A 16231-nucleotide genomic window follows, 5' to 3' on the forward strand; every position below is an offset into this window, starting at 1 on the left:
CTAGTTATTTGTGCGACAAGTTGGAAAGAGCATTATTTTTCGTAATGAGCGTATTTCTCGCTCCGCTCGTTGCTCAAAAGAACGCTAAATACGAAAAATGGTATTTCCCAACGTGTTTCACACAATGTTTTTTCTAATTTTGAATAGGATGTTGCTATGAATTCAAATTAAAAGTACCAAAAACGTCTTCTAAGCTTCTCTCGGAGATTCCTTTAAAATCGTTTAGACGGAAATTATTCAATTTTTTACGTTACTATGAAAGCAAGTATCGTTTCATCATCAGTTGCGAAATATTTTACTTTGCGTAACTGGTTGCGAAAATCAAAACGTTCCGAAACGTCAATGAGTTTCAAAAAGTGTCACTGTACATGTCAAAATTAGAAACAGTCATTTATGATACCATACAATGTTTTTTGTACAACTTTCCTATTTAGATGATGAAATAGGCGAATTTGGAATGACATTAAACTTCAAAATGCATTTTAATATTCAAATAATCACAAGGTTTTTTTGAATGGCAAACGTTGCCAGCGTTATGGTTACTAACAAAGATTATAGAGTGAAAAGATAGGAAACGAAGCGATTAAAGTTATGTGAACGCCATCTGTGTTTCAAAAGTGTTTTTAAGGCTGGTTAAAATATTAATTCGGGGGACATTTGCTGAAACATATGAAATTTTGTGAGATTTCAGATAGCGATTTTGATCAAAGAGGTTTTGAATGTTTTTATTCTCGTACCTCCTTTCGTTTATCACGCTCGTTCTAGTTGCTGATTATTGAAATTTTCGTCTAATTTCTTGGTGAAAACCTCAACATATCGTTCGAAAATTATTGTATGGTAAAAAACTGTTAATCGAATAAAAGGAAAAATGGGAAAGTATTAAAGCTGGTAACATGTGACTCAGTCATCAACTGATTTTTATTTTCAATGCTACGAAATGGACTAAATTTTCAGGTCATATAGGCCTGCATACACTACTGACTACACCAAGTGCAATGAACATTTCATTGTAACTATTCATCCATGTAAATTGTCGAATGCAGGAAGCATTCCTTGAATGGAGGGCCTATTTAGAAGAAATTATGACTTTTTGGACATCGATTGACTGTCAAATTGTTTTTTGGAAAGTCAAAGTTTTATGAAACCTGCTGGTAGTGTTCATTCAAATAAATTTGTATAATATGTCATAAGAGACCATATAATGAAGAAATTATAAAGAAACTATACTGACGGGCTTACATACAAGTCTTGTATTATAAAACACTTACTTATTAAACAGTTTTTCTGTATTGACAGTACGTTTTCATCGCCATCTCATTGTCAAATGTGTTTTCACTGGCCAAAATGTAGTCGGTTTTTAGTACTAGAGATATGAGGGCGTTTCCTATATTTCTACTCTATAATCTTTGGTTACTAACAAATGCTTGTTTCCGAAAAAGAAAAGATACTGTGGATATTGAAGAGTCTGCAAGAAGAGCAAATTTGGAACTCCTGCCTAAAACATCAGCTCAGCAGTATACGATGTTGCAATTTTCTGGCCTGGTGTGAATTGAAAAATTTAAAAGGGAACTTCAGCAAACCTGTTTTCCTCGCATACTTAGAAAAAAAAATAAAAAATATGGAGCTCATCAACTTTGTGGAGCACATTTTCAATGATAAAGTCAAGCGCCTTTGTTGAAAATGATGTTATTATTAGTAAATATTTCAAGGTAATGACATAATTAAAAGGGAAAAGTGAAGGATATCGTCCGAAAAAAATCATTCTCACTCATGAACAAGTTGAAAATTTTTAAATGAGACACCAGATGAGAAATACTTGATTGGTAAGGTTGCAACTATTCTCGGATTATTTGGAGCCTGTCGGCGTGAAGAATTGTGTAATTTATTAGTAGAAGATATCGAAATTACAAATAAATCTTTAGTCATACAACAAACACAACAAACGAAAGTCAGTTGTTCTTTCTGTATTATTGGGAAGTATGTTGACTATTTTCGTAAGTACTTTGCACTGCGCCCATATCAGACATCGTCATTTTTTCCTGAAATACCTGAATAATAAACGCACTGCCAATCCAGTTGGTATAAATACATTTGGGAAAATGCCCTCTATTGTTGCCAAATTTCTCAAACTGACAGAACCAAAGGAATATACAGGCCACTGTTTTCGTAGATCCTCCGCTTCTTTGCTAGCAGGGCCGCCGTCAGAAATAATTTTTATATTCTGTTTGCCAATCTGAATTTGAAATGTTAATTTCTGGGATGAATTTAGTACCTATCAACCCTTTACAATAGTATATCGTGTTTATACGAATTGCGACTGTTGTAGATTTTCATATATCTCTCCATCTGTGTAGTTTAGAATTTCAAATTGAATCATATTGAAGGTCAGTTCCATATCTGTATTTTTCAAACGTTTCACTGTATATATTCACTCTTTTGTATTCTTTTTTTTTTCTTATGTTTTTTTTTATATTCAACATTTACTAAGGTACATACAGTCCCTGGCCATATTATTAGACGCATTGATTCGATGCAAAATCTCAATATTGAATTATTAAATTGAATGTATATGTTACATATACTTCATCTGTAAATGGTTTTCACATATAATATATCATATTCAATAAAAAATATTGATTGATTGATGATTAAACATGAAATTCTAAAATTTTGCTGAGCCACCCTGTGTAGCTATGAGAGCTTCATACTATCAATGCAGAATTGTTCGGTTTGCTGCATTCGAGGATAATGATTTCATATGTGGATTATCGAAATAACGTCCGAACCTGCAGAATGCAAGACGTCCACTGGAAGACATAGTACTGATTCATACTCAAGTACTAATACTACAACATCAAAAATAAATGCCAAATAGAACAATTTAATGAGAGTCGTAGATAAAACTGACATTCTATGGAAATGAAATTCAAATATTCTGCTTTTTCCTCGGGCAATACCAGTAAATATAAAAAAAATCCTCAGTGCGTCTAATAAACTGGCCAGGGACTGTATATCAATTCATAAAAAAGACTTATCTCTGAATATCTATATTTTGAACATGCTGTACGTTATTCCATAAAGAATGATGTACTTACACTCAATATAGTCCTAGCAAGGTGGCAAAATATCATTTTGCGGGGGCGGCGAAATTTTATTTTGCCGGGGCGGCAAAATGTCTGGCGGCGGCCCTGTTTGCTAGCAGAATCAGGAGCAAATATTACGGAGATAAAAAAAATATGGTGGATGGAAGCAGGCCCGGATCTACGATTGTTTCTGACCGGGGCAAAAATTCATGATGGCGCCCCCCCCCCCCCTCTAAGGTTCTTAGGAAACATATCATTGCATATTCGTCATCGCGATTTGAACCCGAGTTATTTTTTTCACTAATTCTAGGTCGTTGATTACGAATATGCAATTAGATTTTTCCTGAAATGAGTACTTTAGGAAAAAAATCACTCTTATTTTTTTCCCATTGTTCCATTAAAAGTTATATTTTTCCCAAAGTACTCATCTTAGGAAAAATCTAATTGCTTATTCGTAATCTTCGACCACGAATTAGTAGGAAAAATGACTCGTGTTGAAATCGTTCGAAAAATAAAAAAGTTTGTTTTCACAAGAATATCGTTTGCAACCCTAGCTCACCTATCGTTTTTACCCGCGCTTTACGAACGAAATTATTCCGAACGAAAATTAATTTTTTCAGCGACATATATCGACCCGGGTCATTTTACTTATTAATTCGAGGTCATAGATCACGAATATGCAATTTGATTTTTTGTAGGATCAGTATTTTGAGAAATAAATTAGTGCAGAATTTCGAAGAAATTGGTCAACTTTGAGGAGGTGTAGCAGCCAGAAAAAAAGCACTAGTCATATGCTGATTCTTTTGTGATAGATTGATTCTTTGCGAATAGAAAAAACCACACTTCATTCATCTACCGCTAACAGATTAGATTTTATATAATTTTTCCGCGAAGGTCCAAAATTTCCAATTTTCCATCGACCATTACTTGAAAACTTAATTTAAAAAAAATATCTGTTTGCATATTCGTGTACTGCGCACTCGTATTAGTGTACAGTACGAATTTGGTTTCGATCGGAGACCAAAAATATTTTTCAAAAAATTCATACAGTACCTAAATTTGAAAAAATTTTCGATCTCTGCCATTTCCACCAATATTGGTGTATTTACTAAAACGAGGGCGTAGATAACGAATATGCGAACAGAATTTTGCTGAGAGGATTAGTTTTTAAGTAATGGTCCATAAAAAATCGGAAATTTTGGCCCTTTGTTCCAGATGAATTGGGGATGAGTCGGTAATTCCCCAGGCAAAAAAATTACTGGCTCTATGCTTGCGACACATTGTAGACATATCCTATCTTTTAACCTATTTCACCCAAGTGTGGCGATCATTCCTAGAGATGACTGAATAATATAATACATATACAGTTAATTGATCCCTCATTGATTTTGAAGATTTTTGGCATAGTGATAGTTTATCATGTTTCCATTCTACAGTTTCGATTTTAGCACTAGGAAATTAATTTTTTCCGAGAAACTAAAAAAATTTTTTTAACCTCTGGTTGATTTTGGCGCCCCCTTAAGCTGACGTCCGGGGCAAGCGCCCCGCTTGCCCCCCCCCAAGATCCGGGCCTGGATGGAAGTCTACGACTGCAGCCGAAAGCTATATGTTGATCATTCCATTGCTTATAAAAATGCCATTGCGGAAAAAATTCTACCAACCTCTCAAAGTCAGCAGATTTTGGCTCCTGCGTCCCATCGGTGATCTGTCCCTCGCGATCTTTACTATTCTGTCGGCGGTCATACGGTTAATGTGTTCGTTCCACTCCTTCTTTTTTTGTAGTACCCATTAGTTTATGTTATCGACTTTGCACCCTGTTCTTATGTCCTCGCTCCTCACCCGATCCAGAAGTATTTTGCCAGCTATCCTTTCAATACTTTCATCTCCGTGGTCTCTAGGATCTGCCTTGTCCTCGAGTTTTCAGGCCTAGTCTCTGCAGTGCATGTTAATATGGGTCTGATCGCTGTCTTGTATATTCTGGATTTGACTTCTAATATGTTTATTGCCCCAGATGCTGCTGTTGAGACATGCGGCTGTTCTTGCTGCCTTCAATGCTTGCCTTCTCACCTCCGCTTCAACATCCCCGTACCCAGATATTTCCACGCCGAGATACCTGAACTTCATCTCCTGTTGTATTACGACTTTGTATACTTCTAATTTGCATCTGAGCGGTGTTTTGGAAGTAGTCATGCATTTAGTTTTTGTCACTGATATATTCATATTAAGCTGTTTTGCCACTGTGTTGAATTTATGCAGCAGCCTCTGTAAATCATCCTCACTCTCTGCTATCAGCACCACATCGTCAGCGTAACACAAGATTTTAATTTCTCTATCGCCCATTTTGTAACCTTTCAGTTCACGCACCCGCCTTATCAGCTCGTCCATTATGATGTTAAAAAGTAGAGGGCTAAAAGAGTCACCTTGTCGTATACCGTTATTTACCTAAATTTTTTCAGTCAGTTCTCCGTTTATCCAGGCCTAAATCCAACTGGTTTGGTATATGTTTTCAATCGTTTTAATGATGTTTTGCGGTATCTGTCTATCGTGTAGAAGGTGGGTTATATCTTTCATCTGAATGCGATCGAAAGCCTTTTTTACATCGATGAAGCACATGAAAGCTGGGCGATTGTATTCAATAGATTTTTCAGTTATTTGTCTTAGAACAAATACGGCATCTGTACATGATCTTCCCCACCGAAATCCCTGCTGCTCGTCTGCTAAGGAAGTATGTTCATTAATTTTTTTGCAAGGATTTTTGTAGTTAGTTTCAAAGTGGTAGAGAGAAGATTGATCGCTCTATAATTTGCTGGTACTTCTTTATCTCCTTTCTTAAACAAGAGTATTGTCGTGCTAATTCTCCATTCGTCGGGTATTTTGTGATGTGTAAAATGTTATTGATCATGATCTTCAGTTGTTCTGTCAGACTCTCTCCTCCGTACTTCAGCAGTTCATTGGTGATACCTTCAGGTCCCGCACTTTTTCTGTTCCTTAGTTGCTTTAGAGCTTGTTTCACTTTCTTCTTTTCCAAAATTATGTCGTTGTTAATAATGATCTCAGGAGTGCTAAGTTCGAATTCAGTCTGCTGTTTCTTGTATAGCTCCTTTAAGTAATTGACCCAAGTATCCTTTGGTATGCGGTTACTGCTAATTAACTCGCATGCTTCCTTTCTCTGGTTTCTGATCAGTCGCCATATCTGCTTTTGTAGGCCATAGAAATCGCTTTCCATTCTCTTTGAGAAGGTTTCCCAGTGCCCATTTTTAACTTGTCTCACTAGTGCTCTAGTAATATTTCTAATTCTTTTGTACTCTTCGTGATCTTCCACAGATAGTGTTGTCCTGTATTTTAGGTAGGCTTTCTTTTTCCTTTTACATTGCTCTTTAACTTTCTCGCAGAACCAGGGGGTCCTGTTGCATCCTGCTTTACCCGGGATCACTTTTCTTGTTCCGAGTGCTTCATTGGCTGCTTCCATGATATTTCTCCTTAGTTTATCCCAGCTGTTGTTAATATCACCTTTTTCCACCAATGGATTGTTTTTTATTTTTTCCTTGAGGCGCTGTTGGTATAATTGCGTGGTGGATTCATTCCACAATGCTCCCACGTTTATTTTTTCCTCTGGTGAGGTTGGTCCTGTGTTTTTGTGTGGTTTTAGTTTAATCTTGATTTTTCCCAGGAGTAATTTGTGATCGCTTCCGATGTTAGCTGAATTTAGGGTTCGTACGTCCAATATCTGAAGTGGTTGTAGGCATCTGTTCGTTATTATATAATCGATCATGGATTGTTGTCCTCTAGTATTGCTGAAAGTATACTTGTATTGGGGTTTGTGGTCGAAGAAGGTGTTATTGATTCGGAGTTCATTGAGTGCACACATGTTGACTAGGAGTTCTCCATTATAGTTCAGCACATCTTCGTTGAACCGTTGTTTAATTCCAGGTAAGACTTCGTTTCCAATACGAGCATTGAAATCTCCCAGCATTATCACTGGTTTGCGCTGTGGGATAGATTCAACGACACCCTGGGATTGGTCATAAAATTCTTCCCGTACTTGTTTCATTTTATTGTCTTCGGGCGCATACGCGGATATCATATACAGTTCTTGGTCTCCTATGTGCAATTTGACAGTAAGTATTCTCGAGGATATATACTGACATTCTCCTATGCAGTCCTTGTATTTATTGTGTAAAGCTATTGCTGCTCCTTCCCTTGCCCGCTCATCCTTATTCACACCGCTATATATAAAGATATATTCACCATACTGTTTCTGACCTTTTCCCTTCATTTTGGTCTCCTACAGAGCACATATGTCGATGTTGTGATTGTCCAACTCTATAATTAGTTCTTGCTCTCTACCATTCAAAGATATTATGTTCCAGGTAGCGCAGCGCAATATGTCCGTTTTTTTCCAATTCGAAATCCTATTTCTAGCATGGGTCATCATCTTTAAATCCGTCCTGTTCCGAGGCAAAGTTTCGGTTCAATGAGCAGTGTCCTTTTTTACACTAGGTAGGGTGCTGACCTGACCAAGAAACCCTCCTCCTTTATCCGGGCTTGGGACTGGCAGTGGCAGTTACCAGGCTTTTCAATCCACCCGACAACTAACCACAGGCGGAGTTTTGTTTAGATTTATTGGAAAATAAATTGAAATGATCATTCACACCGTTACACAAATGAGTCATTCTCTGAAGTGGCTAATTCTGTGCGCATCTGGTATTTCGATTGATATAAGGCTGTGACTAGAGTCCCGACTCGGGATTAGAGGTGGGAGTTCTAGTTCACTCAGAGGATATAGTCAAAGAGGAATCCTCTTTGATATAGTTCACTATAGTTCTCGTTCACGATGGTGAATAGTTCACATGAATCGTTCACTAGTTCACAATCGTTCACTTCCATTATGAATCATGGAACGATTGACGGTTATTGGTATGCTATGAACTAGTGATATCAGTGGCGGATTTACATATTTGCCGCCAGAAGGCTATTAAAATTTTGCCGCCCTTACCACAATTATTTAGTTCAAAATATTGGGGAAATTTTTGTGTCAGTGAATATGTAACATTGAGATTTGTACACCGTTTTACTAATAACTACTCATAATTATTGTGACCTAGGGAATCGATGTGTCAGTTCCCGAGTTCCCAGATCAATTTTACAATGCAACGATTAAGATGAGATTTCACAAGACATAGAATGTTTATTTCTGAATGAAATAAAATTTTGTCATAGACTTCTAGAGAGGCGAAGTAATGAATATATTAATTGATATTAGTCACACACATATACATTCAATAAACGTAATTAAATCACTTTTATTGGGCACACAGTTTGAAATAGAATAGATATATTCTATATCAAATGAAAAGAAGAAATTTATTATCATTAAGTATGGCACACCATATATACATGGTATCTGGTCCAACAGTTTCAAAAATTAAGGGGGTGATTCTTCGTCAGAAATTAGGCTGGACCTTTAATGTAAAATTTTCTTCTCTGAGCCCCACTGCTTAGTTACAGCCCGAAAAGCAGTTTTTAATTTTTTTCTTGAGAATCGAAAAACTGACAAGAATGAAATCAAGCAGATTTTATGCGGGGTAGAAATTTTTGGTGCTGTTCCTCTATTAATGAAAGTGCTAGAAAAACCCACTCCTAAACATTGTTTCGCTTCTTTTTTTTTTTCATATCCATATTTCACAATGAAAGATTGATTTTGGATAGCTTGATCTTTTCTTCACAAATAAGTTCTCTTCTAGTTTCTTCTGAAAATTCAGGGTTTTTCAGTTATTAGCAAAAAATGAAATTTTGACGATTTCGAAAAGTTCTCCTAACTTTTTTGTCATTGAAGTTACAGATTTGAAACTTGAACCTTCTACAGGCACTCTTATATGTAGAATCCACCAAAAATTTCTTTTCATTTCGAAATATTAGGCGAACTTTCGTTTTTTCAAAAGCAAACTTTCATTGAACTTATTATTTTCGAATTGAAAAGAAAGATTCTGTCAGTAGGATCTACGTATAAAAGTGACTTAGAACTTTCAGATCTGTAACTTCAAACACAAAAAAGTTATGAGAACTTTTCGAAATCGTCAAAATCCCAATTTTTGTTTATAACTCAAAATTTTGAAATGATAGGCCGGTTCTGTTTTCAGATTTAAATTAGTCATGAAAAAAGAGCTCGAGAATGTGTTATCCGTTTTCTTTTAGTTGCTATAGTTGTCGAGATCCCCTCAGTAGACAACGAATTTTGCCCATCCTGTACATAGAGCCATAGATACGAAGTTCTGGACAAACATTTCTTGAATTGTGTTTTTGTAGGAACCGAAGAAACACATCCCAACGATTCAGAATCTGGTTTCACCAAAATTTTTCAACCTCACGAAGTTTCAGTATAGTCCCATGCGGCCGAAATAAGAGGGAAACAGGAAAATAGTAATGATGCACTGCTTGTTCAGTTTTTTTTATATTTAGGGAAAATCAGATGTAGATAGATATTAAAATATTTTTGAAATACAAGTATTTCAGTTTCTATAATTAGTACAAACAAAATTGTCCCCAAATTTGCCGCCCCCTGAAATCTGCCGCCCTAGGCTGCAGCCTACTCAGCCTCTATGGTAAATCCGCCACTGAGTGATATGCAGTCGTTCTTTCATGTCTGGAACTGGACTAACGTTGAATTGAAACTGAACTCTAATACGGGTTAACGGGTTTCACGAGAAAACAAGTGGAAGTGTACATTATTTCAAGCCTTATGCTTTTTGCTGGGTTCTGGGATTTGTTTCGAGAATAAAAGAAAAAAGATCAATAAAACGAAATATATTGAGGTCAATAGTTATAAAATAAAAAATACAGTGAGATTCGAACTTTTTAGGGTGAGGGAAATACGAAAACGTTGCGAACTCATCGATCGTTTCTGTCATTCAGGGAACGAGTGAACTATACTTCGAACTATTCGTGAACTAGTTCCTTTCGTTCCTTACACGGAATAGTTCAATTGAACTAGTTCGTTCACGAACTACACACCTCTACTCGGGATTCGTGTCCAGTCCCGACTGACGAAATCAAATGACTCAATTACCAAACAAATCTCTTGTCCTTACTCGGGATCCTTGTCCAGTCCCGACATTGTAAAAGGGTTTTGTGGTTATGTTCGCGAAACCCATAATATTATTTATGAATAGTTGCGACAAAATTCGAGGAGTGATTGCTTATAAAAAAATAGTGTGGGCTTTTTCAAATTCAAGATTGCAAAGACAGGAGAAATACTATCTTGAAATATGAGAATGGAAGAAGTATCGAAGTATGCAATTCTAAGAAAGTTGAGAATTGCTTAGTGTAAATTGATCCAGAGGAATTGCCAGACAATTTCTGATTCAGAAGTGAACCCCTTACTTACGGCCATTCTTGACTAAAAAAAATGTGATCGAGAAAGGAAGCTGAAAAATATATTTGTTAAATGTATGATATTCTATACGAAATAACGATACAATGCTGCGGTACCTCAATAAAATGTATTTTTATTTGAAGAGTATGAAAATTTAGCCAAAAATGTAATGGTAGTGGTTCTGTTCACAATGTTCACCTTAGATGTTCCATTTCAAGATTGTTCTTTTTTTTCTTTATAAATGTGATGATTTGAAAATAAAATATACTTTACAACTTATTTACCTTTATAGCAACTCATATCTGCATGCCCGATTGAAATATAAATCATTGTTTCTATTTGACTGGGCAAAGGCTCATGATTTCCGCTACTTCTTTCACTGCTTAATAATTTCAAAGCACCTCTGTGCAGCGCATCGTTGAATTCGGGACCGAATATCACTCCCAAATTTAATAACGTCACTTGGGACTGGAGACTGGAGAGTCCCGAGTCGGGACTCTAGTCACAGCCTTGATATTAATGTTCATAAGTAATGATTGTTAAATATTGATAATAAAAATTTGGAATTACTGAAATTATTCTTATAATTTAATCTGATTCCATTGTAAGAAAATGTAGTGCTTAAAATATTTTTTACACGCTTCCACGTAAACAATCACTTTTAACACTGTTGGCTGTCATTAAATGTGGCACTTTTAATGGCAGTTATTAAAAAATAGTTATTTTCCTATCAAGTGCGGAAAGTGATACTTTCCCGAACGAAACTGCCGTTGAGTGCAGGAAAGACACTTTCCGCAAGAGTTAGGAACAATATTTTTTCTACAAGCGCTTGAAATAAATTGAAACAAAAACTTTCATGAATATTTTAATACATAATTAAAAAGAGAACAGGACTAACTAAGTAACTAATAGCAAATAAATTATTGTAAGGTTTGGAGCCACAAAGTAATATGTATTTAGTTATTTGTTATATTTATCGTGAACGTGCAGTTGGTTGCGTTATGCAAGTTTATTGCTGAAGCCATCATGTTGGTTGAATTCAACTGCTCATTAGAAAAGGATGGTGGTTCTAAATTACAGTTCGAAAAGGACGGAGCATTCAAACTGAGAATTTTGTTGGACACTTCTTTTTTCTGATTTGTAGATTCTTCTACGTAACTCTCAGCAACAGAAGTTGACTTCCATCCTCCTAGACGTTTAATATTTGTGATACCTTCTCCGCAATTGGCAATAAGGAAAGTAGCCGAGGAGCGCCTAAAACTGTGACCAGTGTATAATTCTGGATTTTGCAGCTGTAAATAAGCTGCAATTTCAGATGGTATTTTTCCTATTGTATTTATTCCCACAGGTTGAATTGTACATTTTCCTTGATTGTACTTGAGGAATAGTCGGCGATGTGGCGTTTCCTTCGGACGTAACTTTGTATAGTTTCTATATATATTCAGAAAATAACCATTATTTATTTCTTGAGAAATAACAAAAGATCGAGAGGAATGATTTTTGGAGTCCTTGATATTGACAATAATCAGGTTTTCTTTATCTTGTATGTCGTCGATGGTGATTTTCGTCAATTCTTCTCGCCTGCAGGCACCAGCCAATCCGAAAATCGTAACTAACTTTACCATCAGATAAATTTCATCGGGTGCCTCACTCATAAATTTTTTCATATCATCTTCTGTGAAAATTTTGGCCTTCTTCGGGCGAAAGCCAATATTCTGTCTCTTAATGTAGGCCGTTAATTTATGAAATTTTGAAATATCCAAATCCTGTTTTATTTTACAAACACTCTTTATCATGGAATATCGTGACCATAATGTGTTCGGTTTCCAAATTTTAGACATTTCCAGAAAATATGCCGAAAACACTTCCTCCTTTCTCGGTTTCACGTTTTTAGTGTCACACCAATCAATGAAATGAGAATATTGTTTCTCATATTTTTGCTTAGACTTCGATGGTAGCAAATTTAAACTGGCTTCATTCGATGGTCCGCCTACACTTTAGCGGAAGTCGATTTTTTGTAATTTTTTCATTTTATTGTGTATATTTCGACGAACTGAGTTCAAAAAAAGCGGTTTCAACTTTAGGAAACCAGTGGCTCAAAAGTTACGCCACTTTGAAGGTTCAATGTTAAGTCTGACCTGAATGACATTTGACAAAATAATGTGAACCGCGCCGAATGAATTTAAAAACTTACAATTCAGTTATTTGCCGCCATGTAATTATGGTCTATAATATTGCACAACTGGTCATACGGTTGAAAATTCTTCACTCACTTAGTAGACGACGAATCCGAAGCTCAATGATCAACCAATTCCTATCACTGCATTCACGTTACTTTTTCGATACAACACTACAGTACAATTCTTTTCACTTTTTCATGAACGAAAATAATCATGAATTCTTTATATATAGTATATAGTATATAGTGAGAAGGGGTTACAGTTCACTGCGACCTTAAGGTCTATTGTGCCCCCTAACAGAGCTGTTTTCATCGCGCCCTTTACAGCTCGCCTTCCAGATCCAGAGATCTGATGAAATCCAATATCTGTGACGGCTTCAACGAGGATAATTCCCCACTCCTACAAGTTTCTCGTCCAAAGCACTCTTTCCTTTGGCTTGCAATGGCAAAGCATTCCGTAACCAGGTGAATAGGAGTTTCCTCCTCCTCCCCACAGAATCTACACTCGTCAGTGTCCGACAAACCCATTCTCAACAGATGCTTCTTTAGGCGACAATGTCCTGTGAGAAAGCCAGTGAGAAGGTGTAGTTGGTTCTTACTGAGATCCAGATATTTTTTGGATCTAGCAGTTTCAAAGTTCCGAAGGAACTTTTTGGAGTGATCCATTCCTGGGAGATTCCGCCAGAGTTTTTCCCTTTCGGCTTTCTCCTTCTCCATAATCTCCTTCTTGTAGGTGCATTCTTTATAATTGAATTGAATTTGGTCTTTTCATTCCAAATTGTGTACGAACTTCCGAATAAGTTTCGGCATGAATCAAAGTGACAGAGACTAACTCGAATTCATGTTATCCATTGACATAGATTAATCTATGTCCATTGATATATTTTTGGACAGATTTGGAACGAAAAAAATCATATTGGTTGATATAGTTCATGCAAGTTGAATTTTCATGTGAAATATCAGGACTTTACTCTATAGCACAATCGTAATACATACTGTTTTTACCGTGCTTTCCCTATTCATTAGGTTTGTTCCTCAACTTTACCTTGTATAAGAGTTCTAAGGTACCTAGTAAATTCTCCGAGAATTGAGATTGAAATGCCGATCATTTGATAAATGAACGTTTACTGTATAATGTTTTCTAATAAATATAATCTATATAAATATACAATCTATGACGCTAAGAAGTGATAGCTTAAGAATGGTGGTTTCAAAATGCAATTTACGATACGAGCCTCCGCACTCGTATAAATTGCTATGAACTTAACCCTAAAAAAACGACAATTTTACCAAATCATAATAAAATAATTGGTTTTTTGCTGTTACATCTGATGGCTAACCTATGCTAGCCTAACGTAACCTAATCCAAGCTAACCTAAAGTAAACAAACAATCATGAGAATGAAGAATTGATTTAAAATGAATAAAAGTATCTAATTTCATTTAAATCTTCCATCGTGTGAATATGACGGTACCAAAGAAATCTGACGTTAATTTCCCTGAAAAATAATTCTGTCATCTAATATTTTTCATTCTATGCATATAAGTGACAAACATAAAATTAGAGTATAATGAACATTACCCAGAATACTCTTAAGATTGAAACTTCAAGGTGGCGTAACTTTTGAACAAATGGTTTCCTAATGTTGATGCCACATTGATTGAACTCGCCTCGTCAAATTTCATAAGATAGGACTCCTCCTGAAGTCAAAGCAGCAAATAGAATACACTTAACATTGGAACTTCAAAATGGCGTAACTTTTGAACCAATGGTTTCCTAACGCAAATGCGTGCGGGAAAGGATTAGCAGGCGTTTTTCCCGCACCGTTTGGGAAAATGCTTCTTTGCGACATGAAATGCGTGCGGGACAAGGGTTGAACGCGCACGCTTGTAGAAAAAAACATTAAATATGAGGCTTATCTAATTTTAATTGTTATCCGAATGAAATTCCAACAAAACTGCACTGCCGACCCTGTCGTCCCTAACGTGCCGCCATTGGTGAAATGATTTATTCTGATTAGTTGTACGTCCTGTCAAAAAAGCCTCACCTTTGAACACACTCTTTATACATATGAGTTCTTCATTTCCTTCTAATAAAATGTTGTGTATCTTGTTTATTCAAAGTATTTTCTGTCCCAAAAAGAAATAATAGAGTCATTCGGGGTAACTGAGCGCAGTGGGTAAGTGTGCGCAGGGCGTGTATCTTGACTATGCACTGTATGAAAGAGGGGTTCATTTGGGTGAAGCAAGGGCGCAGAATCGCCATATTAGTTTTTCATAGGAGTGCGCCGTGCCACGTTTCTTTAACTTTTTATTTGCAATCAATCAAATTCACTAGTTTTCTTGTTAATTTTTAGCATCTATGCACATTCTGCCAGGTCCGAGTTCCGAATCCCTCAGTGTTAAACAATATTTTATTCGATCATGGGCATATTAATCTAAATATATAACAAAAAATTTTAGGTTCTCTTAGCTGCTCAACTCTATAAGAACGTCAATTCAAATTTTGGCTTACGGGGGAAAGTGTGCGCGGGTAAGTGTGCGCATAGATTCATTATATGGGCATTAGATCAGTGAGGAATAAATTATGACATTATTGATTTTCTTGGTTAAGACTCGATCAATAGTGTCCTATTTGTTCAGAAAAATATGAAGAGCCACCAACAGGGGAAGTGTTGTGTTCACCAAGAATTGTGGCACGAACAATAATGCACTGCTTGTAAAAAGGCGCTTCTGTATTGACAATAAACAGAATTTCTCTAATATTGTAGCATTTTGATGACATTATTTTGTAATTTGTTCTGATTGTGTGGTTCACTAAGCACTGCGTTCACTTACCCCGTGAGGGTGCGCACACTTACCCGCAATACGGGGCACTCCGACTTTCTCTAGTAAATTCTTTTTTGCGGAAAGAAAACGTTTTTGTTTGTTTGCTTTTTGATGTTTTCTTATAGATTAGAAAATTCTCTATCTTATGAATATGTTTTAATTTTGCTAGCTTCAACATTTGAAACGGGGTATGGCTTGAAAGGCAAAAGTGCGCACAGTTGCCCCGAATGACTCCATCTCCCGAATCTGCAGTAGTGTAGTAGTAGGTACCTATTGTTTCATTTATTTTTCCGAAAAAACGATGTTTGACACAATTCAAATAAACTCATGATTAATAAAAGAATGATCACGCCTTATAACAGGGAGGCAATGAATACAATAATAAGGATAAATTCAGATGCATACTACCCGACGATATGAATATCAACAAGTGTTACGATCTGAATTGAACTAGCCAATTTGCCATCGTCATGGCCCCAAATGGAGTACGCTCCATCGAAGAAAAGCAGATGCTGACCATGGTTTCGGTCTCATTTGACCTCATCAGAGCAACATAGCATTTTTCCACGATGGAGAACGTTTGGATGATTAATATTCAGTTAATGTTGATCAGCCTATAGCAGACATAGAATGATTTCGTATAACATGTGAATGGAAAATGTTAAAAAGGAAATGAGTTACTACCATAACCTTCTATAGAGTACTTCTCACCCAGAATTAAGGTTTTTGGGAGTGAATAAGATAATTTTCACACAATAACACGAAATTT

At 36.2% G+C, this 16231-nt stretch overlaps 1 protein-coding gene across 1 annotated transcript; it reads right to left on the reverse strand.

Moving 5' to 3' along the window:
• Positions 1 to 5850: 5850 nt before the first annotated feature.
• LOC123310378 lies at positions 5851 to 7359 on the reverse strand. The gene has a single exon (XM_044893846.1). It carries the CDS (start codon positions 7357 to 7359, stop codon positions 5851 to 5853), a length of 1509 nt encoding a protein of 502 aa, XP_044749781.1.
• Positions 7360 to 16231: the final 8872 nt, after the last annotated feature.

Source organism: Coccinella septempunctata, chromosome 3, assembly GCF_907165205.1.
Source record: "Coccinella septempunctata chromosome 3, icCocSept1.1, whole genome shotgun sequence".
Classification (NCBI taxonomy): domain Eukaryota; kingdom Metazoa; phylum Arthropoda; class Insecta; order Coleoptera; family Coccinellidae; genus Coccinella; species Coccinella septempunctata.